Below are 25,167 nucleotides of genomic sequence, written 5' to 3'. Positions count from 1 at the left end.
ATGCCAAAGGACTCATCAGGACGCCTCAGCGCACACACGTCCAGGAAAGATGTATTTTAATGAGAGGTTATGAAGGCAAAAGCTGCACTTCTGTGGCAGTAAAAACATTCTTATTGCTCTGCGAGGGACTTTAAGAAGAGAACGACCACCTTGTATCTTGCTGCTGTGACACACACAAACACAGAAGTATCTTTTTCGAAAGAAACACACTCATTCTTACGTGAAATAGCAAGGAGGTAATTATGATGCTATTCCCTCTACCTTTGTCAGGAATAATCAAAATGATGCTCATCATGGATGCTTCCCATTTTAACTTCACAGGCTTTTACATCTCTTTCTACCTCCTTCCCGGCCCCCCACTTCAATTTCTCTTTTTGAAATTGCAGGCCACTTACAGTCCTGATTGCAGTTGCAAGCACAGCTAAGTGCACTGGCACAATCACACAAGCACACATACCTACACACAAAAACACTTATATGCCACACACACACACACACACTCTTACAGACATGCCATTAAAAGACAAGATGGATCTCCGCCCCGCAGCCTTGCTATTTTAACAGCGGTGTGATAAGAAGGCAGACACTTCCTCTTAACCGGCAGAAATGAAGAGCCGCCTCTCTTTAATGTATACATTTGCATACATCGGCACTTGCAAACCATATAGGCACTCATAAATAATACATGCATGTTATGGATAGTGGTGTCTACACCTCATGCTACAGCTAACTCAGAGGATGACTTATGGTTGTAGCTTGAGTAGCACATCAGGTTGGCCTCCACGTGTGTGTCTCTATGTGTCCGTCCATCCATCTCTTTGACTATGTCAGAGCCTGTTACTGTGTTTGCACGCGAGGGGAAACCCTACATCTCATAGCTTGACCTTGAGAAACAGATCTGATTTTGATGCTGATGGTGCAAGACAAATGTGCTGTTTGCTCCTTTACTCACACTGTTTGTCAATATGTGTTTGCGCATGCATGTGCCGTACTTCATTTGGATGAAAAACTGCATGAATTTGTATGAGTCCATGTGAGTGTGCGTATGTGTGTGGCTAGTGCGTGACTAAAGGATGTGCTGGTTGAGTGCTATCGGGTGGTAAGTGCTGCGTGTTCGCTCTCTCCCCGAGGGGAGGTCGTGCCGCAGTGGATATTGGCCTTGTAAGGTCGTGGGTTTTTATACGGACTGAACTTTCCTATCATACACCCAAGTTTGTGGTATCAAAAGCAAAAACAGCAGTTCCCTCAACCTGTCGAGTGCAATATCTCACTTCTGTGTGCTCTCAATGCGGGGAAAGATGGAGCATGAAATAGAAAATGGAGACCGGATACTCTAACAAGGTTCTGTTCATTAAGATAAAAGGGAAGCCATTTTTCCCGCTTAATTCTTCCATACCTGACTTCCCTTAAAGCGACAGCATTGTTTTTGACTGGAGTCAGATTAGCACTCAGAAAAAAAGTACAGTGTAGTGCTACTACTACTAGCAGTGGCACTACTCGTAAATACAAAAGCAATTTTCTCAATAGGGCCTCCACTATAATGGAAGCATTCTAAATTTCTGTGCAAAATAACACTTTGAAAGGAATGGTCAATGAGTGCAGGAGATACTGCAGAATAGGGGGTATACGGGTGCCTGTGGAAGGGCCTCTTGATGCAGAGTGTGGGGGTTTGATGCCTTTTCAAGAGGCAGAGATGTGTTTATGAAATTGTGCTACTTGTTGAATATGAGATGTTTCAGTGTGAGTAAATGTTTGGTTTGAAATTATGAGGAGAAAGACTCTCAGATAGGCATTCGCTTGCGATTTTTCAAAATAAAATCGACAGTACAAAAGAGACGGGGTATTATGCATAAGAAACTTCCGCAGCTGCCATAAGAAAAATAAAAGACAGCTATGAGAAACCATGCACTCCTTTTATTTCAACGCGAAGACAAATATAAAGTCACCAAAGTGGAAACTATTCGTTTGAAAAAGAGTGTGAAATTAGGTTCCTGGCGCCTGCAAATACAAGATGCATGCTGGATGAAGACTTCATTTCACAGTCTCTTATTTTTAGTTCACAAAACTGTCAAAAAACTGATAATGAGCTGTTACAAATCTGGCCCGAGAAACTCAGCTAACCTTTTTTTCTACTAACTCAGCGAAGGTAAATCTAATTACTGTACCTGCCGGATTTCGAGTCATACTGAACTGTTGTAAAGTGATTTTACTCCGACCCTCCCTTTTTGTGCCGTTACTCAGAAACTCCTGATGAATTTAATGAGTTCTGGTGGCAAAAAATCTTGTTAAAGGTGTTAAGATACATGGTTTCACATTTCATAAGCATTGGTAATGCAATGCAATCTAATGTTGTCCAGATCTCTCTCGGTCTGCAATTCAACAGGCTGGGAAAAACAATGTAGCACACGATCACAGTTAATGGACTTCAAATTGTACCCTAGTATAAAGCACTATAATTTCTTTTAACACTATTGTCCATATAAGAAAATAACTGACAGCTTTAAATACAGTATAAATGAAGGAGAGAGATGTAAAGTGGAGGTATACTTTATTCTGAAAAGCTAAGATTTTAAGTCAATAGTCTGGCTCAGGAGGTGGCAAATATGAGAGCAGGAGCGGTGGCTCGCTGCGGCTGTTTATAAAAAGAACTGCCAGAACTGTCATTTTCTCCATGAATGCAGTAAGGCAATGTCAAAGAAAATGTAATCCAAATGAACACTGTGAAGAAGGCGAGGACTAAATCAAAATAGAGTGACTGCATAAATAGACCAGTTGAGCGCGGTTAGCTACTGCTCAACATCAGTCACGCTCTGGAAGTAACAAACAAGACAAGCCATCCAATATGTTTACCCAAGCGGAACTAGATAATAACTCAGGCACACGTCATTGAAAAGTTTCTCACACCAACCTGGCACAATGTGTAGGTAAATAAGTAAGGGTGGAAAATATACTATATTTTTTAGCATTAAACATCAGCAAAACGAATCTTAGTGTGAGTTCCTATTGGCTACTCGATGTGGCTTTCCGCTAACAACAACAACAGTCACTAAAGAGTGGACAGGTTGCAAAGAAAACCATACAGTTTTTGAAAATATTGCAAAGGGAAACCAGCAAACTTGTTTATTTCTGTTATTTAGTTTGAGCCTTAACTGCAGCATTTACAGATCCAGGTAAACACAGAGGTCTGACATTTCTCCTGGGCTTATTTTCTGTCCTGTGTTGCTTTGCTAGCATCTTTAATGAACAAATCAACCACACAGTGGAATCTAACTGCCAAAGGAGCTAGCTTCAACACAATCTTTAGCCCTTTAGCATAACCACCGTCAACTAAACAAGCATACTGACCTGTTGTGATACTTTAAAACCACATAGGCCTACACTTATTATAGATGAATAGTGTCTTTGCTTCAGCTAACACTTACATCAATTTCTTAAACCAGAAACTTGTCTTACCAGCCACAATGTGCGATAGAAAGTTATGTTAGCCTAGCAAGCTCCTACTATGTTAGCTCTTCCTGTTATTTAACTTAATATTTAAAGCCAGAGCCTTGTCTTATCAGACACAAAGTGCAATAGAAAGTTACGTTAGCCTAGCTAGCTCCTACCTTTTCAAATGCTGAATCCAGAGCTATTTTTGGTGTGTCGGGTCCTTTTTACAGATGGAAAGATTAAACACCAAAATCCCTCTCCTCTGAATTGTTGCTAGCAGCCCCATACACATCAAGACTTAAGTCTTTGTTCCTCTGTGCTCCATGGCATTGATTAAACGTACAAGACGCAGGGGGTTTTATACCCACATGGTAAAGTAAATTAACGTTGTGATTTGTTCAAGGGAGGTATGTTCTTGGGAGATGTGGTCCATAGAGAAATACATATTTGGGTTGTGTGGAACACATCTTATTGAGTCATAAAGCAACAGCTAAAGATGATGGTTAACATATTGGGTCCATTTTAAAGTGGAAACTTTAAAATGAATAAACACAAGAACTTAACTTACTAATGCAGTGCTATGCTGGCAAGTCCTCTGGAGTTAAGAGATTAAACCATTTCATTAGTGTCTCCAGAGACGACGCAGACCAGAGATGGGAACCGCAGAGCTTCGGGAGAGGGAAACGGGGAGTCAGAGTTAAAGCAAGAGCTCGCTTTGTTAGCGTTCGAAAGAGGCGCTTTCAAGGAAGTAATTATGACGCGGAAAGAATGTAATTATTTTCCCCCGAATACCACAGGGCTTTGAGAGTCGCTTAATAGTGATGGGTGACAATCTAATAGAGCACAGATGTAAGTAGTGCATGGGGCTTAATTGGTGTTTAAGTGGCTGATGTGTCTGAACACATCCCAGCTTTTTCCTAAACGTGTCGGGGGTGCCTCCACCCTGTGATCCTGCCTGGCATGATGTGACAAATTTGATCAGAGAAAGGTAGTGTCACTGTGCATCTCACACAGCCTGACAGCTCCCAGTAATAAGCCCCGGGTATCGTGAGTGTTTTAAAAAACTGGTTTAGCTGTCACGTTTCGCACTTCCCCAGGGATCCCCGAACGTTTCCTTCCAAATCTACAGTCAGAAGGCAGACTCAATCTGAATAGAGATTGCAGTGGGTGACTTGAGGATGTTTTGATGCAGATTGCACCATGTGTCTATGATATGAAAATAAGTAATAAGTGCTAAGTTGTGAAGAGGAAAATAGATTATAGCAGCTGTCTCGCTGGATATTATTCAGGCCAATAACTTTAAATGAATCTATTTTGAGGGATTTCTGCTCTAAAGCTAAGAGAGATATCTCACTCCAAATGACTTTTCTCACATGGGCCAAAGTGACGGAATAAATGATCCACTATAATGGATAAACCACTTTGCACCTTGTTGCTGCTTTTCCCAGGGTACTAGTGTGAACACAGCTTTATGGGAAATGAAGCATTCATTGGATAACTCCTGCGGGAGAGCTGCAGTGATGAGTTAAAACGTCTGGACTCCTAATGGAAGGCTTGGTCGTGAGAACAAACCACAAAAGTTTTTCCCCCCTCTTCCTCAAGCCTCTTTTGGCTCATTATTGCGCCCTCTACTCGCACAGTCATTTCCTTTTCCTTCTACTCAGCCGAAAAGTCGATTCAAGAAGCTTAGTATTCTGATTGAAATCATAAATCCATTTTATTCTTTCCCAGATTTTCATTTTGTTAGATCTATTATTGAAAAACAGGCCCTGTTGTAGACTCAATGCGCACAGTATGTGGTGGCATTTAGAGGAAGTCACTGCGACAAAGTGAAGCAGCTGGTAGCATCAGATCTCTGAATATCTGCTCCGAGGTGGGAGCAGGTTGTGTGACTGTGGCTCATGTGACAGATTAGATAAGCAAGCTGAACGTTATTCTAATAAATAGTGTTGGGGGTTACGTTCGCCACCCCCGATACTGTGATCAACGTTTGACCCGTGACCCAGCTCACGGCCAACTTCTAATTGTGACACGGCACATATGGCACATAATTATTCTGAATAATCTGTTGCCATGGTGATTGCTGACCCTGATGGCTAGTGAGGCACCATCGTGTCTGGCTCTGTGGTTGGAGGCGGTTTTCGCCTCTTTGCCCTCTGAAAGTGCTGAGGATTAGAGATGTACATTATCACTTTAATCTCCTCTTTAACCCCTTCAATCAGCCTCGCGGCCCCCGCAGAGAGAGAGGCCCTCAGCCCCCTCAGCTGAGCTGCATATGGCCTGAGTGAGACGTATGTTTTGCCACTCATGTATTTCATGAACGCCTAATATAAACATAAGATTTCATTCTCTCTGTAGTGCTGTCCTATCTCAGTAATCCACTTCAATCCCCGTGTCCATCAGCCCCCTTCGGTGCCTCTAAGTGTGCGGCCACGATATAAATACACCCAGCTACAATTCAGCCCTTTGCTTACTCTGTCTACAGTCATCTTCTCTAAAACGGATAAACAAGCCTTTCACTCTCGAGACGAATAAAATAGAAAACAAAATTTACTTGCGCGGCATCCCTCCAGATATCCCCCCTGAGCTGTGTGAGCATGAAATATGAAATTGCTCTGAGTCATAATTGAGAGGCAACGGCAATATAATTTGTTTTTTTTTAAAAAACCGTTAGGATTGAAAGTGAGTCAAAATCAGAAACAACAGTCAAAAAGCCATTACAAAATGCAATAGGTATAAATTCCCACTTTTAAATGGAATAATTCAGTTTAAAAAGAAAAAAAAAAGGTGCCACATTTTAACTAGAGGTGTAAGAAAATATCAATACTTGAGAATCATATTAGGTTTTGTGATACTGTGACTATTCTAAAAAAATACAGCATTGATTTTAAATTAATAGTTCATAAAAAAAGACTTTCTTGAAACTAGATTAAAGAAAATCGATATATCCTCTTGCTTAGAGTATCACAACATATTGAAATATACAGAATCGTAACCCCTCTATGGTGATGCATTTCTTTTCACCAGATTGTTGCCAAAACCAAAGCCCTAATTTTAAGATTCAGCCAATCAAAGTTTTAAGTGGTATATAAATATATGTGTTATATACAAAAACTGTTTTCCTGAAAATTTCAATATGCAGCAAAACATTGAATCGTAACCCTTTTATCGTGATACGTATCGAATTACCAGGTTTTTTGTCAATTCACAGCTCTTAAACTGTATAAGCAGTGCAACACGTGCTTAAGTAAAGTCTGATTTTAAAGTTGTTTATGACACCAAAGCTGAACCACACACTTTAAAACACAAATTTAATTAAACGTTGTCTCGATGCACGACATGGGAAAGTTACAACACAAAAATGCAATGGAGTAGGTTGGGGTCTAATGCTGCGTTCAAGACGACTCGGAAATCGAGCCGACTGACTAGAAAAAATGCTCTAAAGCGTCATTCAAAGTCGGAGTTTCTACTTGTGAACTTTGAGCAGATTCATCGACCCCGACTTCACGTGAATAAAACTTCTGACGTCGCACAACAATGGCCGCACCCATGGAGAGGCACATCGTTAACGGTAAACTATCAACTGAAAAGCAACACAATAGATATTTGGCTGCATTTAATTGAATTAACTACTACTATCATATAGTAACACATGCATGAAAATGTTTGTAAGAAATGTCGCTCATGTGATAAGGTAGCTGGTTACTATGACTAATCTCTGAAAGAAAGAAACATCACTTTGTCACGGTCAGCCATGTTTTTTATTTACGTTTGGCGTCGTGCACCTGGAACGCTCTGTGGTGGGAAATGTCTACTTGGAAGTTCACGAGTTCCCAGTTGTCTGGAACATGGCATAAGATATGTCACTCACTGTGGGAGCTATGTTGTTTTTGTAGCAAAAGACCTAAACTCACCAAATTTGGAAGTTTGGTTGTAATTTTCTACCACGAGGCTCATAAAAAGACTCATTGACCTAAATGTGGCGCTATAACAATCAAGCTAACGTTTTCGCAGTTATCTCCTAAATGAGATGGCTCAGAACACATTTTCTAATTATTTCAATCACTCAAGTTGTCTACATTTTTACTCTATTGTTCTTCTTCTATAAAAAAAAATTACAATTTTGTTTTTCTTAATTTTCTTTAAATTATATCCACTAAATCAAATGATGGCCAAGTCATGCTTGCCAATGATGTATCAATCACAGGTCTGCTTTTTAAATACTTCCGTAAAAACAATAGACCTAATAACACCAAAAATACCTACAACTTTAAACTATTTAAAAGAATATCAAGAGTTTTACTTCTTGTAAATTAAACAAGAAACAAACATCTACATGCTTCCAACCTGCTTGGACCCAACTCAATGCCCCTAGCAGCTTTAATTATGTTTATGTTTGTCTCCTGATGGCGTGAGGTTGGAATCTAAGCCAGCACTATCTCTGTGAGACCCCTGACCCCTCCGGCTACAGGCTGACACCAGCTGTCATGGAAAAACCACAGCACACAGCAAACCCATCACAGCCATCTAAAAATAGAAATTACATTATCATCATTTTCTCTGCCAGCTTCTGGCTGATGATAGACAGTCCAATGACCCCCGAGGTGAATATTGTCAGCCTCCAAAAACAAAGGTCAGCCAACCAAGACCCTTCCCCCTTCGCTCGCTCCTCCCCCTCACCTCTCATTCCGAACCTGTCATCATTCCTTCATCCGTCTCTCCTATATCTACTCCCCTTGACCACCCTGCCCCACGGTGCTAAAGAGTTTCTCTCTTCATCTTCAACACATTTGCAATAAATCAATGCGAGCAGAGGGGCTGTAGAATTACTGTGAACCTGATTGATTTCTTATGTTAGCACATTACGGACGCCTGCGAGGGGCCTGCCAGCTTCCATTCCCCAAGTGAGGCTGAGAGAAAGTGTAACATGCAGGGTGGATTAAATAAAGACACTGTATGAAGTTAAGTAAAGCTGAAGGACTATTTAAGATTTGACAGTGATGATTTGACAATTACTGTTTCTGTCAAGTCACAAACTCTCTGACAGCTCAGAGACAGGTCGGTTTTTTTTGGTTCACTTTTGCAAGTTTCTCCAAGGTCTGCTATTTCTCTCGTTGTTCTCACACTATCTCTAGTCAATCCCCATCTCTTGTAAACTTCATCCATTAGTCATTGCATCAGTGAGGAAGATTTGACTGAAGGTGGCAGACAAATGGCTGAGGCTGTGCCGTGCTGCCAGGCTCGATGAGAGCTTTCGCAACACCAGACTAACTTATACTGCAACTTACAAGTACCTGATTATCTGACAACCCAGCCAGGAAATATCCTCTTAAGATTTCCAACGGAAAGTCGAGATGAAAGTAAGGCTGTGTACTGTGTAGACAGACACTGTTTTTTCGGATACATTTTATCTCCTGCGCTCAGTGTGCATCCACAAGATTTTACGTAACATCTCGCCAGCCAAAGAATCATCCAGAATGCACAGATGGAGGACAAATAATGTAACAGCACAAATAAACACAAGCAATGAACAGCACAGTTATGACTATTGTGATTTAATACAATTTATTATGCTTCCTTGATATGTCTGGAACAAATAATACCAAAATCCCTACAAATCTAGTTATAGTCTATTCTATATTCAACTGTATGGAAACTCGACAACACAGCCTGGCCTGAGCCAAGGCTTACTGGCACTTGAACGTTTCTAAGCTCCTCCACATCTAATCTGATGCCCACATTTTTGGAACAAGTATGTAAAAAATGAATAGATAAAAGTGAAATGTGAACACTGGAACTAGACGGGCTGCACCTTGGTTTTAATAAATGATAGAGACACTTCACTTCACCTTTTTCCCTTTTTCAGATACACTGTATAGGCTTGGAGAACACAGCAGTTTGACAGAAGTGTTTGGGATTTCCGACAGCGAGATACCTTCAAAAGAGAGCAAGTACAAATCTGGTCGGCCTGTCTTCCATTATTGGATAGTGTTGAGAGATTTAAACTTCTGTTTTGGACCATTTGTGATTTATTGGATTCCATTGTCTTGTACAGATCCAATTGCAGCAACCGGACTGTACTGCGGACAGAAAGCCAAGTCACTGAACACTGCAGGGTTTTGGGAAATAGTTTTTGGGAAGTGGCAGAAGCAACCGCAATGAAATACAACAGAACTAATCTTTAGCAATTCTAAAGAGTTTGATAAACACCCTTCTGACACAATCTCAACCAAACATTGACATTAAAAGCCTGACAAATACTGGGGTACAGGGACAGATTGTACAACTCGTACAACCGCCTATTGTTTAAATTTGTACTACCTCCATACAGCCAATACTCCATGTTGCAGTGTATAGTTGTCATTTTAATAGCCTTTATTTTTTATTGTTTTCACTAATTTTATTATTTACTTACAGGCTTAAGGGGGGGTGGGGTTGACAGATGTGTGATTTCATATGTCTTGTAAGCTACTTGATGCCTAAATTTCCCTCGGGATCAATAAAGTATCTTTCTTTCCATCTATCAACATCAGACAAAAGCTGTTTCTCAATGCGGGGGCTGCATCCTTCAAAGGACGCGGTCTGTGGAGGATGAGTCATTCATAGCCTGTGTAGACCGCTAAAGCTAAGGGCGAACTGAAATGAGATGGTCTGGTGTATGGAGGATTTCCTGTTTGCGCCACCAGCTGTTCCTGCTCTAACCTTGTGTCCGCAAGCGCCGCTCCTGTCCACTAGCAACAGGTAGCTAGCGGGCTAACTAGCTATCATAACCAACATCAAGTGACTTAACCTATTCTAAAGATAATTTGTTTCGAGGCCCCTTTCGTTATTTTGGGCTGACCACCGGGGTCAGCCCTAGACACGGCCGACGGTACTTTCACAGCCGTAGGGAGAGTGAGTTGCGACATCGCAATGGCGGAGCATATTGGACCTCCACTGACGCGACTCTCTCTCTATACGGCTCTGGATACTTTGTTCTGGGAGTAGGCGGGGCTGGTCCTCCGCTGCTCGTCCGCTGTCCTCACCTATGTCCGGAGCGCGCACGTGCTTTCAAACACGTTGTCATCCGCCTTGTAACACATTGCCCACAAAAGCACACATTGACCTGATGCGGTCGCTACCAAGTCGATTGAGTTGAAACCAAAAACTTGTACATTTAAAAGTTTATTCCTTGGCCATTTAAGAGTCCACCATCTTGTTTGAATTAGCGCACAATGAATCTTGGGTTACTAGGGCTGTGAAAGATGCACCCGATGGATCCTTCGTGGCCCGGGAAAAGGAGGACGCATTTGTTGGCTGCATCTGACGGTGCTTTCGAAATAGGACAGCCTTCGACGCACCGCTGTGACGCAACTGGCATGTATTGAAAGATACAGCCTTCAAAGAAGCTTTAGGAAGGTAAATATCAACTGTACGGTAAGTCAACAACTTTTGTCCGAGCTAAAATATCTTAGCAGCTAGATGGGAGATTTTGTTCAAAGATTTGTGTGAAACGTTTGCCATCGTCAGTTCAATTTGAAAATGACCAAATAGCCTCAAAAGTAATGATATTCCACTGAGTGTCCACTGTGCTTTGTGTGCAGTGCTAATTAGCAAATGTTAGCATGCTAACTCACTCAACTTAGTCAGTTATCATAATAAAAATTAAACTTTAATCTTGTTGTTAGTAATGACATTGTGAATGTCAGTATGCTAACATTAGCATTTATCTAACTCGCCCGCAACCTCAGAGCTGCTAGCTTAGCCGCTACAGTAAGCTAGCTGCAGTAACGACAGTTTGCTCTTTTTGTCTCTTTCTTTTATAATATTAAATACACATTAATTAAAGAAGATTAGAGAAAGTACAAGATTTTTAAGTAGTTCATGAGGTAGTTCTTGCCTGATTTTTTCATGTTAGAAATCCGTACAACCTAAATATGTACCCTTTAACCGCTTTTTCGTAATGGAGCCTACTACATAAACAGAAGAGTATGTACAAGCGTCTTGTTGTGTGCATCCGCTAGCACAGAGGTGTCTGTATGTGAGAGTGTTTGTTTCTCTGAGGAATATCTCCTGTTCTTCATGCTGCCAAGTTCCACAACATCAGCAGAAAGTACAGGTCTGCTGTACTCCACATTTCCATATCCAATCTCATTCAGACTTGGGTATTGCCGAGAGGTGCAGAATTCCACCAGAGGAAACAGGACAAACCAAATGTAGTAAATATGAGAATGTGTACTGCAGCCGTAGCCGGGGGTTCAGAAGCCGCTCAGAAATGAGATGCTAGTTGAAACATGCAGAAAACATGATGTTTTCCTTCTCTGCTAATGAAATACACATGCCAGCTGGTGTATGACGGAGCTACTTCTCACAGTTTTGATAAGTCGGATTTTAATTTTAATGGGCCGAGAACAATGAAATGTTTCTTCCCAAAGATATAAGAATGGCATTTTTTCAACATCAATCCATCTCCTACATATTTTTTGATTGATTTAATGTTTGAATAATTTAAAGACAGGGTTTTTGGAATAACAACAAGCCACAGGAGTGAGTCCTACAAGTCCTCATTTATTCAAATGTGCCACTTTCCCTCAGCACATCTGAATAATGGCACACAGTCTGCCAGATTGAATTTTTGATGATGAATAAATAATGCATGTTGCTGGATAAGTCTGTTAATATATTAGCCATGAGTTTTGTCATAACTGTTTAATAGCATGGCTGCAATAAATACATCTCCGCATCTCTTTTGTGCGCTCCTCTCCGTCTGTCTGGTTTTTAAGATGTTTATGCATCATTTCATTTTTCATCTCGCTCCTCAAACTATCCTCCCTCCTAATGCGGTTCTCATCCTCCCATCAGTCGCCTAACCTCCTTTGTGACATTTCCGTCTAACTCTGCTTATGACAGATGCACAAAACAAATTTTTATCTCAGTTGAGTGAACATGCATCTTTCCGTGGGAATTGGTGATACTTACTAGATTCAAACCCCAAGACATGGCTTGTGGTCAGCATTTTGTTAGCTGTCACAGGCTTTTTCAAACAGCAAAATCATTCATGTTTTTGGAGCAAAATCTTGTAAATTCAAATTTCATATCCGGCTGATTGTCCCTGAGATTAATATCTGCAATCGTAGAGGTTTTTCTGACGCATTCATTTGATGTGGCCTCGAATAACAAGGCAATCTTTACATCTTTGACCCCTGCTCACACATCCGCAATACTACTTAGAAGGGACAATGAGTATTTCTCAGCCTTCATCCTTCTACTCAATTAATGTTGCTATTAACCTTGAGACACCTGATGGCGTCTGGCCCATAATGATGCTATTATGTTGTCAACGTTAGCTTAAGCAAGTCATTAGCAGGTAAATATATGAAGTGGGCTTGCTGTGGAAATGACTCCATTTAGCTCAGAGGGGAGCCAATAATGTGATTTTGGAGAGACTAGCGAGTATGAGTTAAAGAGCAAAGTAGCTCAATCACAGGCGCAAGGGCAGTTTAACATAGAGATAAAAAGCCTATACAAAAAAGTTGTCGTCATGATTATCCGGGCACAAAATAATTATCAGCCAACCTCGGTTAAAGCCAAGAGCATGTAACAAAACACACTTCTCTCAACCAAAATGACAGATGAGTTTACAGCCCTTCAGCCGAGCTACGCTAGGTCCTTAACCTTGCTGCTAACGTTATTGATTAGCTGGAGGTCCTCGCTAGCTAACCTCTATTGCCCCCGTTCTCCTCTGTAATCAACTTTTTCCTCCTTTTTTTCATTAGCCCCTGGCAGACTGTTAATGTTGTCACAGCTGCAGCTATTACAGTATTTTGCTTGACAACGGCATCATTGACTGTGACATTATTTTTGAATCAGAGCCAAATTTCGCCGATTTTCAACCTCAGTCCGATCATGCTATTATGGGGAGCTCGCTCTGTGCCTTTGGAGGATGCTTTCTGCTTCTCAAATGGGCCCTGGAAAACCTCCGCCAGACGACGTGAAACACGACATCCGGCGGAGGCCAGGGAGCTCGCTAAACTACACTTCCTCACTCTAGGACGCCCGCCTCCGATGTCGTGTCTCGTTCAAAATCGTCAGGTTTGAAATATAGACTGCAGACCTGAAGATTTTTTAGACGATACACCAGTGTATTCTCATCGTATTTCGGATTCTGTACCGCTCTGAGCCGTTGCCTGCAGTGATCAATATCCTTGACTGGAACACGGTAGTATTTCACTCCAGCGTCTCTCGCTGGGCTGTTCCTTTCAGAGGGAGGGGCGCAATGCACGCTGGGTGTTGTAGGAATGTAGAATGGGCAAAACCGCAAGCTGTTCGTACAACTTTCTCCACAGCTATGGCGCCAATTTCAAATATTATTGCTTCTATTGATTACAGAGAACACCAGCTTTGACTGGCAGTGGCTTTTTCCAGGGGCGAACTGCTCCTTTAACTCACTGCTTGACCTCTGAAAACATTAAGGTGGATCTAATTGACGGTGTGAGGTAGGCAGCAGTGGTCAGTGACGCTGCACCTGCCTTACAGTAGCTAAAGAAACCTATTTACCACATTGGGACTGTGCTACCTCATTTTTCCCCTACAAAGCCAGCAGTTCCCATGTGGTAAACTCAACAGCTAATTTGCCAGATTGCCAGTACGAGCCTACTACTCCGTACGCTAGTAATGTACGCTAACATTAGCCGTGGCTAGCTGCCCTCCATTGTCTGTACTCTGGCAGTTTCACGTTGGTTGTTTAACCCCTTTTTGTTGCATAAACATCATTCCCATCCTCCTCCCTCTGCACTGTAATATTTTCTGCTCCAGATCGCTGGCCAGAGTAGATTTATTACTTGATTAAACTTCTCCATAAATCATAAATTATTTACTGGATTTTCAGAGTCTAATTAATTCCCTTATTATTTACTGTTTGGTCCACATCCTAAGTCAAACATGTGACCCATCACAGAAAGGGAACCGAGCTTGCGTGTGAACTTGATTTGTAGTGCGTGCGCTTTTGCATCCGTGAACATTTATTAACCTTGATTAATGCAAGGCCATGGAAATAAAAACAAAAAAAAATATGCCATTACATTGTGAAACCGGGTCCCTAATCTCACAGCTCTGTTTGATCGGGACTCCTGCGTCACACACCGAGCTCTTTAACTCTTAGACTGAACTCGCCAGGAGGAAATTGGACACTCCTCACTCACTGCAAATATGGAGATAGAGCCCAATCCGTCAGCTGAATGAGCTCGGCTAGTTGTCCATCAACATGACTGAACTCTGTAACACATGCACACGCTGCATCCCTCCCATCCCTCACCTCACTCCACAACTCTGCCTCATTTCCAGCCCACTCTTTTGCCACCATCTGCACGACTCTCATCGGCCTCTCGCAGGTGATTTCCAATGCATATTTAATGAAGATTTAGCAGGGAAGCTGAAGGATAAATGGGGATATTACAGCCTTGCATAACAAAATATTCGGCGGAATATTCACATTTATCTTTCCTTTGGAGTGTTTTTGTTTCGTGCTCAGTCTTTCTGAACAGATATTGCACGCACACACAAAACACACGCAGAAACATGCATGGAGGGCTGAATCCTGCAGATGGTAATCTAATGCCTCAGCCTGCCTCGTCTCCCTCCCTCTCACACTTTTAGCTCCTCTGCTGTGAAACCCTGCCCATCAGGTCGGCTTGCTGACACATCTATCAATACATGCTCTGGGAGACAGAGTATAACCTTGCCCTGTGGTACCTCCCTAATGTTTCCGACTAAGCTCTACTTTCTTAACATCCATACAAAAGGGGGACAAAGAAAGAGAAAGAAACAGTGTCACCGTGTACATAATCGCCCACACATACTGTTCGTACTGACATGTGTGCAAACCCACAATCACACCCTAAAGCGCCGGAGTGCACTGAACCCACAAAATCACCAAGAATCACGATTCAATTACGTACAGTTACTTTTTTATTGCAGCTGTAGTTTTGGACGCCCTCGGTGACGCTTTGGGGCTTCCATGACGAGCCTTGTAACCGATCCAAGAGCCGACTGCGGAATAAGACTCTCTCACATCTAACAGCATTGTGTGGTTTATCCGATAACAATGCTTTGTTGGTGGTATGTAGGATTTCGAGCAGCTGGAATATATCTGCGTCATCTTCCAAAAGGTACATGTGCCCCCAGCTAGCCTGCCTGCTCAACACTGATCCAGAACCGACTGTGATTCATACTTTCCAACCCCCCCTCGTGTCCTTTCTACTCGAGGTTACTCTTTTAGTTTCTCTACTCCTGCTCTTATTTTTGTTGTTCAGCTTTTGTCTAGAGATGTTCCCTCCATTTTTTTTCGAAGTCTTATTTTTATTCTTTAGCTTTTATCTAGAGATGCTCCTTCCATTTTTTTACGCTTTCTTTTTTATTTTTCTGCTTTTATCTAGAGATTTTCCTCGAATTTCCCGTTCCCGTATCCTTTCCAATACTTGAATTTGTCCACAAGCCGATACTGAGTACCAATCACATCAATCAAATTATATTTGTATAGCGCCAAATCATAACCAAAGTTATCTCAAGACACTTTACAAAAAGAGCAGGTCTAGAGCGTACTCTTTGTTATGTTATTTAAAGAGAGTCTCAACGTGAATCACCATGAGTAGCACTTAGCAACAACAACATGTGTCCTTGCTACATCGATAAATACATATCATACCTACTTATGGTTACAATGCCAATAATAGTGGTACACAAGTGTAAAGATTACATTAGCACATACTTCCATCCGTCCATTATCTATACCGCTTATCCTGTTCAGGGTCAGAGCTTAGGCTGGGAGCCAATCCCAGCTGTCATTGGGCGACGAGAGGCGGAGTACACCCTGAACTGAACGCTTGTCAATAACAGGGCTGACACATAGAGACAGACAATCTTTCACGCACACACGTACGGGTAATTTATACCCCTTTCCCACCTAAATTTAGCGTGGTTTAACGCAGGTTTTTCAGACCTTTTTCAGACCACTTATAAATGCAGATTGTCTCTTTTCCCATTGCCAGTGAAGAGTAAACAGTGAAGATGTTACGGTGGTTAGGTCTTTGTTGTATCTTCAGTCTGTTTATCAAACTTGGCGGTGACAAATTTGGAACGATGTTCGTTTGTTTTATTGTGTAAAACACTATTGTGCTACATTTTGCTTGTAGGAAAAGTGCTTAACAGATAAAGTCTAAATGATTGATAAGTATGGATGTGATATTGTTGCTATTATTGGTGTATGGGCTGTATCAGGGTGACACACTGAGAAAGAGACAGTATGCCCTAGAACTTTCTTTCAATATTTATTTTAAGAGTCAGTTAGAATTTAAAAAGTACATAAAAAAGTAAATCTTGACATAAAAACAGATGTCCAATATTCTACATCTCTACACATCTGTCAATGTTCTCCTTGTCGAGCCCCCTGTTATTTTGTAGCCTTGCATTCTGTACACTTCCAGATCAGTACAGACCTTTATTTGGGCAAAAACATGATTAAAATGTAACAGAAAAACACAATAACATATAAAAATGTTCTACTGGTGGGATTTTCTAACCTAAATTATTCCAAAATTGCCGCGAAATAATCAATGTCAAGCGTGCGAACTTGCCAATACCCGACACAGAAAATGAGGCAGTATCGAGGCGTTTCCGTCGAGGTATCAGAATAAGAACACTTTACTTCTCTCCCTCCTGCTTTCGTTCTTGTCCTTTGCTCTCACAAGGCCTCCTGTCCACCTCGCAGCACCGGAAACCTGATATAGAAATGTCCTGTCCCTTCATGTCAGCACGAGATTTAGAAAGGGAGAAAATGAGAGAAAAAAAAATAAAAAAAGACACCGGAGAGCGTGAGGGTCAGATGACAAAGGCAGATAGAGGATGAGCAAGGCCAAAAGCACAGCTGACAGCTGCTGTCACTTACAACCTTCAGATTTGTAAAGCCCCTGGTTTCACAGGGTTACTGTACTCGCACGTGACTCAAAATATCTCCATCTGTCTGCAGCTGGAAACTAAACAAAACATCACGCTCATCCATTAAGGCCCTAAATCACTTGCTATGTAAAAGCGCCCTTCACTTGCGTAACGACTTGACTGTAATGGCTCGTTACCGCTTTGATCCACCAACACACACACTCCTCTCACACATTCATACCTTCATTCTAACAATAGGCCCACACTCCTGCCAGCCACTTATGTTTTGATCCCACAATTCAACAACAGCAAAGCATCAGGTTCAGCTATAAAATACTGATATGGAATATAGATGTGTCCGCAGCTACAAAGAAAATGATGTCACGTTGATAAAAAAAGGATCAAAAGAAGAGGAGCGCTCAGTGTGAGGAGAAAATTGAAGAAGAAAAAACACAGCCGAATATTAAGGCTTTGATATTCATTATAGAGCATGCCGATACAAAGGCGTTGTTGTTATGAAGTGCAGTACCAAAGTGAAATCAATGACACTGAGGGGTTGTTTTTTCCCTGATAAATTGAGTAATTCTCGCTCTAGTCCCACCCAAAGACTCTTGTTTAAAAGGGACTATGGATTGATAACATCTATAAACAGTGAGCTCACTCTCACTCTCTCATGCGAGAACACGCCCACCCCGCCGAGCTAACCCCAACAGCATCACGGTTACCTTTGCACTAGCATGCTGACCGCCGGCTAGCTTGTCCTAACCGGTTTGAGGCAACTACCTATCCAACAGAAAGAAGGCCAACTCTGCATCGCTCTTTCACCATGTTTACCGGTCTGAATGAGGCCCAGTTGCTAATGTGAACCACTCCCACACTCACCTGTACGCTGTGATTGGCTCAGGGAACCACAACAGCGCCCCTCCTGAAAACGTCCCGTGCAAAGCAAAACAACAGAATAGATGCAGAGCGAAGGGTCTCACAAGGGTCAGCACACACACTCAACAACACCCATGTATAGAGGCCCATAAACGTCTATATTTCATTTTTCTAGGAAAATCCTACTTATTATACCTTTAAGGCTAACTCTGTTAGCTTTAACCTGGCTCACAGCTGCTAGCTAGCTTACAACTCACCAGTCTCCCCCTAATGGTGGTTAGACGCTGTGGTAATGTTGAGTAAAACAGGCTCTTTATTCACTCAGTGAACACAACACATGTACCTTTTCACAACGACAGATAAAAACTTGGTCAACGGAGACTCTTTTCTACGACTAAAGTTTGGTGGCAGCCAACACAGACACACACAGGCCAATACAAAAACACTGTGAAACACTGCCATTACAAGTATTAAAAACATATCGCAGTTTTACATCTCTACAGACGAAGGTGCCCACACATAAGCTAACCGTGAGAGGTACAGCAGTGATGAAGCCATTTTGGGGCTGCTGACGGGTGTTTCCCCCAATGCCACCCAGAGCGGGGCGGAGGGGAGATAGAAGCTAAGGTTGTTAGAGTTGCACTGCTGCCATAGCATGGACCCCCAACAGGGAAATCACAAACTCAGTCAACCAAAGAACTCTCTGCTTTGCTCTGCTCCAGTCCACACTGCATCCTATATACCTTCAGCAAGCTCAGCTGCTTCATTAGTTTGACGTGGGAACCCACAAAACCGGCCAGTCCACAGCTCACACATGCAGCACAAAGCTTGATCACGTCTCGACTCACTGCTATACTGTGACAGGAAAGTCCTTCAGAAGTGCTTGCCAATTAAAAACGTCTTGTAATATGAAGTACTGCGGTACAAGTTCAAGAATAATGTATGAGCTTTAAGTTAAAAAATGCAGCATTAGTGTGATTTGCACTTTTAAAAACACTAACATAATTTACGTAACAGTGTCTCAAGCTGCTGCAAGTGTATTTATAAGCTGACAGCTGTTGATTTCATCATATAATGACAACTGCAAATGTACTCAGTTATGGTTAATTAACGTTAATCCTTTCAGTTGGCAAAACAACAAAAAAAGACATCTTGGCTGGTTTGTCGCACATGTTTTCTGGCTAAGATTCTCACTCTTGGCAGGCTGTTTTCTTTATATTTAAACTTGGCCAAAGATGGTTTTAAGACAGAAAAAAACTATGTATCATTCTTGATGTGTGTGTGTATTTTCATTGTACATAAAAAAACACAAAAAACCTATAAATATAGACAGAGCTACGAACCATTCTGTTCTCTTCATTCAGCAGAGCTATAGCAAATGTTTGTGTGTCTTCAGTGTGATGTGAAAAACACAGTCACATCTTAACAGAAGTTTGGTAACAGCAGAAGTTTTCCACTTCTGCTAATATTGACAATGAATAAAAGCCAGAAAGCAAGTTGAGCTGAAACGGCATTTCGAGAGTATCTAGCTTCCGTATCGTGACGTATTTCCGAGTGAAACAGGACGTGCAGGCGGGACATATCATTCGAGAGATTTGATTTGATCGTTGAGAAGTGGGCGTAGACAGATGTTCTCCACAGCGCAGTAGCTAGCTAACTGACCGAGCGTTCTTGGTGCTCTGCGGCTAAATGTTGCAGATTGATTGATTCAAATTGTTCGGTGCTAACTTACGTAAGCACGCGTGACATTTAGTTTTACAGGAAGAAAAAAATGATCGGATTTTGATATAAGAATACGAAGAAATGGATTTTCTGTAATTTTTTTGGCCTATATTGTCAAATAGATGCACAATATTACTGGAAATGTGATCTAAAAGGATTAAAATTACACTTTTCATTTCACCTTGACTTTAATATGTTAATATGTTATATCGGTAACACTTTCTTTGAAGGGGTGTGCATAAGACTGACATGACACCTTCGTTACCATGACATGACACCTGTCATGAACATGAATGACTCCTTATGAATGTTCATGACTGTCATTAAGTATCATTCAGTCAATTATGTCATTTTTAATGCAAAGTTGACATTGTTTGAGATCAACTTTGCACACAGGGCACATTGGTCGGTCCCAAGTTGCCCTTCTTCGGCCACATTGTCCTCCCATACCATATAAGGAGTTGTTATTCTCACCACCAAGATGTAAAGACTCACACAAAGAGAGACTCTTCACTTCTGCTCGTCACTCAGTGTATATTGTAAATGTGCTAGATTTAGCAATACAGGCTAATTTTCATCTGCAGTTGCTGGCAGGTTGATTTGGCACATGTTGATAAGTCCTGAGAGTTCACTCTCTCTCTCTCTCTCTCTCTCTCTCTGTGTTACGACTTATATGCATCCTTGTATCTGAGTTGGGTCACTGCAGAGTGTGACTTTGATAGATGCGTGTGTGCTGTCAGGGCAAACCTTCCTCTTTAATGCGCTCTGTGTCTGATGCGTTCGAGGTACCCAAACATCCAAACTATAGCTGGGTGATCTGCTTTGCTTTGATCTGTTTGTGTTGTTCTGTAGTTCTGAAGCGAGGCTTGGGCTATAAAAAACATCGACATATAGTCTGAAAAATATATACCCCTTTAGTGCAGTGTGTGCATGCACTTGTGTGTGTGTGTGTGTGTGTGTGTCTCACAGCGTGAGCTCGCACGGCACAGTGGTTGTATTATTATATGGTTCTACACATACACAAACAATCCTTTCAGTGCTTTGGAAAGTTTGGACTTCTCAAGAGTGGTATTGATTAGCCGAGTGGGCAACCCTACTGGGCCTCACTGACTCCTCGGCTATACTGTTTATGTGTGTGTGTGTGTGTAGCCTCAGAGGAGAAACAGACATGTATATTGTATAGGGTACACATCAAACATATTAAGTTTAAAGTCACTTTACAGCTGATTTAAGAATGATGAAGCAGCTGCAGCGAACAGACCTATAAGAGATCTGGAAAGCATTGCAAAAAAAAAAAATCAATATTGCTGTTTTTACAGAACAATATTACATCCCTTGTTCTTTGTGTTTCTTCTGCTGCATGTTTCTGCAGCAAAAGAAAAGAAGCTAAATGTTGCATCGTTATCATAATAACTTACTCAACTCATTATAACTAACCCACTCTAATTTCCTCTCATTACTATGGCTGTAATGCCAAACGACAACCTTGACTTATCTAAGCTCTCTTAGACACACTTTGAATAGAAGTTGTTTCCGCTCATTAAGCTGTTACTCATGGTAGCCATTTTGTTTTCTTTCAAGTGTCTCATTTAAAATCGACAAGTTAGCAACACATCTGACCGAGTATCCTCCGTCTCTGTGGCCTATTATCCTCTGAATTACACTCCAAGGCTGATTTTGAATTGCACTTGAGCCTCCGTTCTCTCTCTAACTGGCCTCCATCTGTTACAAAAGGGCACGGGTGACAGCACACCTACAGCAGCAAATCAAATATGCAGAGTTAGCAGACAAATACGACTCCCGTGTTCTGTAATATCCAAACAAACACAGACCACAAGAGATCTCTATTAACTGATCCCTCCCCACTGGGTCTGAAATGACTGTGTCAACAGCGCGGGGCTGGAGATAAAGGTCTGCTGTAGCTGCTCGAGATTACACAGAGAGACAGGCTGACACACACACACGCAGACGGACAGAGTATTTATGCGCGTCTGTGTGTGATGGCAAAATAACAAGAGCAGAAGAGGGAGACAGATAGACGAGAGAGGAGAGGGACTGATAGCAACATTAGCCACAACCTCTCATCTCATCCAATGTGCCCCAATGCTGTCTGATGTGGAGCGACTGGTGGGGGGGTTATGGGACATATTTTGCCGTCTCATCCTCACTCAGCATATCAGAGCTTCATTTAGTGTTTTACATTTTATCCTTTAAGAACACAGCGATGAAAAAGAATCCACAATCAGATATCATTTCCCTTGCAAAGAGCTCTTTTTTAAAGCCAGTTTACAAAAGATTTGGGGTAGTACATGACCCACTATCATTAAATTAAAACCCAGGGCGGAGAGACTTCCTTTACGCGTGACCTTAAAGTGGATATAAAAGAGGCATATAAGCAGCTTGTAGGCAGGAGGGAAAATGTGGCTCATGTTCTCTAAGTCATTGATCAGCCCCGCCTCAGAGGCCGCATGAAAATCAAAGAGAAACTGTGATGTATGAAAAAATAACTACAGCCTTCAATCAATCAATACTACTGTGACCTTAGAGGAGTGAAACACAGCTCCAGATCAGAGTGCCACCGTGTGAATGATTCAGACGGAGCCACGACATCAATTGAAGCTCAAAGCAGGAAGCCACATAACGTCTGACACCCGTCAGCAGGGGCGTATCCAGTGGGGGGGCCTGGGGTGGCATGGGCCCCACCTAATTGGGTAATCCAAAACTATGACTTTCTGTCTTCTGAGTCAGAAGTATGTGTTGCTACATACTGTTAGTTGCTTTTTGTGGCATTTTAGAACATTTTCTTACCTTATTTGGTCAAGAATTAAGCATTTAACATATGGTCTGAAACCTGTCACCAGGGGCGTGTCTACAGGGTGGCCTGGGCCACCCCTAAATTTGATTGGCCACCAAATAATCCAAAACTATGACTTGCTATCTTCCCACTCAGAAGCAGGACTTTAATTGAAACCAAATTTTTGGGATGTGTTGCAATTTATTTATTTTTTTCCTCTGTACTTTTTTAAAAACATTTTTCGTCAAGAATTAAGCATTAAACATATCGTCTGAAACCTGTCACCAGGGGCATGTCCAGAGGGTGGCCTGGGGTGGCAGGGGCCCGGCCTAAATTTGATTGGCCACCCAATAACTCACTATCTTACTGGTCAGAAGTAGGAGATAGCTTGAAACATTTTGGAGATGTGTTGCAACAGGCTGTTAGTTGCTTTTTATAGCATTTCAGAGTCTGACATTTTCTTTTGTCTGTACTTTTTACGATCTTTCGTCAAGAATTTAGCATCAAATATATATATATTTGCAATCTGTTGTTTTTCTCTTTCATATTAAAAACCTGCTTGGTAGTTTTTACTTGAGTGATCAGATAATTAAGAATCTATGATTTACTTGATGCCACTATTGTCGTGTTATTTTCTAAAGTACAAAACCTACACAAACAAACGCACCAACTATATTATAACTAACTAGTTATAGTAGGTATGATTAACAGGGACAAAAATGCGAAATAAATGCTATATTGACATGTGTGTGTGCCCACACTTCAGACCACCCCCTTGCCTTAGACAGTGCCCCAGCTGGGCCACCCCACTCGAGCAGTCTGGACACGCCCCTGCCTGTCACGCTTCGAAAATATGGCAAATTATGCCACCAGCGTGTTTTCTTCAAACTTGTGAATGACACAACCCACATGCTTTAGTCAGAACAACCGAGAGAATACACATGTGTTTCTGAGTCAGGGTTTTTAGCTGTGGGGAGAGTTCATGCTGACAGACGAAGCAAACTGTATTCATAACAGGTAAAAAGGGTGGCGGTTTGCAAAAGGTGCAAGGTTCTTCTGCCAAAATCTAACAGTCAAAACATGTTTCAATGGCTCTGAGGAAGTTTTAGGGATGCGTCGCATGCTAACTAAATCCAGTATGTAAGAGGATACAGGAAAGGTAGATCAGTGTTTTCCAGGAGCTCCAAGCTTTCTTAGAACCCCGCAATCCGATTCCGTGTTAGGGGGAGCCCCCCCTTCCTCTCCCCTCCCTGCATGCATCCCGGGCTGTCAATAGCCCTCTACTGACCTTGTGAAAACACATCGACTATTCCCCAAAGTGAGCTTGTCTGGCTGCAACACAACGCACGTCCGCGCCTGTCTCAATTCATCTGAGCGGGGAGACTGGCCTAAAGAGCTGAGGAGTGTTAATCGCTATTGGAGGATTTCTGTGAGCCACGTTTTAACACTCTGAACAACATACTGCGATTTCTAGACAGTCGGTCCAAGTAGAGCCCGGGTTAGAGGGGATTTGGAATACTTAGGGAAGATGCGCAAACAGCAGTCAGCCAATTCACACATAAATGACGCTCCTCCCGTGATCTTACATTTTTCTTCCCTCCCCAGTTCATCCATCTGCATCCCAAGAAGTCTAAACGGTGGGATAACAGGAGCTGAAGTGTCAGCTCTCGGGAAAAAGCTCCTGTGCAGAGATTCACCCCGCGTGCCACATCACCAAAACACTGCACCAAGCTCTGAGGATGCACCACTCCTCACAAACCCCCATACATAGCGCAGCTGTAGGTTGTGTGAACGTACCTGGTTTTTATGCCGAGTCCCATCTTCGAGTTCAGAAGAGCTGTTCATGATTCCCCATTGGTCATTTACCATCCTACGGAGAATCTGCGCATCGAACCCGCCTGTGTGTTCCAGGCGGCAGAGAAAAAAAAAACCCTCTCTTTAAAAGTCTTCACCTGTGATTCACACTACTCCATGGGAAAAAATTGGTTGTTTAACGTTGAAAAAGAAGGGAGGCACAACTACTTCTGCGGCTCAGCAACCGCACACACCGCGCGAATTACGCACCAAAATTCCTCCCGAGAGTCTCCCGGTTATCTGGCCGTTATTCCACTTCCAAGAAGGAAAACAGTGTTTAAAAGATCCACGTTTTGTGACTTGACGTACAAACACGCCACAATTACACTGGGCTGCACAAAAGGAAAAAATGAACCCCCAAATGATCCCAGAATCTCTGGAAGTAGTCTCTTTACTCCACAAAAAGGAAACGAGAAATTCTTCTTTGGCTCAGGCTGCAAAGTGCAACCGGACCATTTTGTCCATCCCCTCCTGTTTCCAGGACACTTCCAGACTCCAGGTTATCCCACACTGAGTCCAGTTAAAACCGAGCAGGTGAAGACAAGATGGGATAAGGTCCTTTTAGTTCCTTTTGCTCG

At 42.1% G+C, this 25,167-nt stretch overlaps 1 protein-coding gene across 2 annotated transcripts in view; it reads right to left on the bottom strand.

Annotated features, from left to right (window-relative positions):
* The window catches only part of fibcd1b (fibrinogen C domain containing 1b), a 143,679-nt gene extending 118,778 nt beyond the window's left edge, over nucleotides 1-24,901 (bottom strand). For both annotated transcript variants that reach the window (XM_069673629.1, XM_069673630.1), the window contains exon 1: nucleotides 24,533-24,901. In XM_069673629.1, the coding sequence (XP_069529730.1) occupies nucleotides 24,533-24,604 (72 nt within the window). In that variant the 5' untranslated portion in view covers nucleotides 24,605-24,901. The remainder of the gene's footprint in view (nucleotides 1-24,532) is intronic.
* Between the last annotated feature and the right edge of the window lie 266 nt (nucleotides 24,902-25,167).

The sequence above is a fragment of the Semicossyphus pulcher genome, unplaced genomic scaffold (genome assembly GCF_022749685.1).
Source record: "Semicossyphus pulcher isolate SPU_LCO1_2020_fin unplaced genomic scaffold, fSemPul1.0.p SCAF_22, whole genome shotgun sequence".
Lineage (NCBI taxonomy): Eukaryota > Metazoa > Chordata > Actinopteri > Labriformes > Labridae > Semicossyphus > Semicossyphus pulcher.
This window is presented reverse-complemented; position numbering and strand designations above follow the sequence as displayed.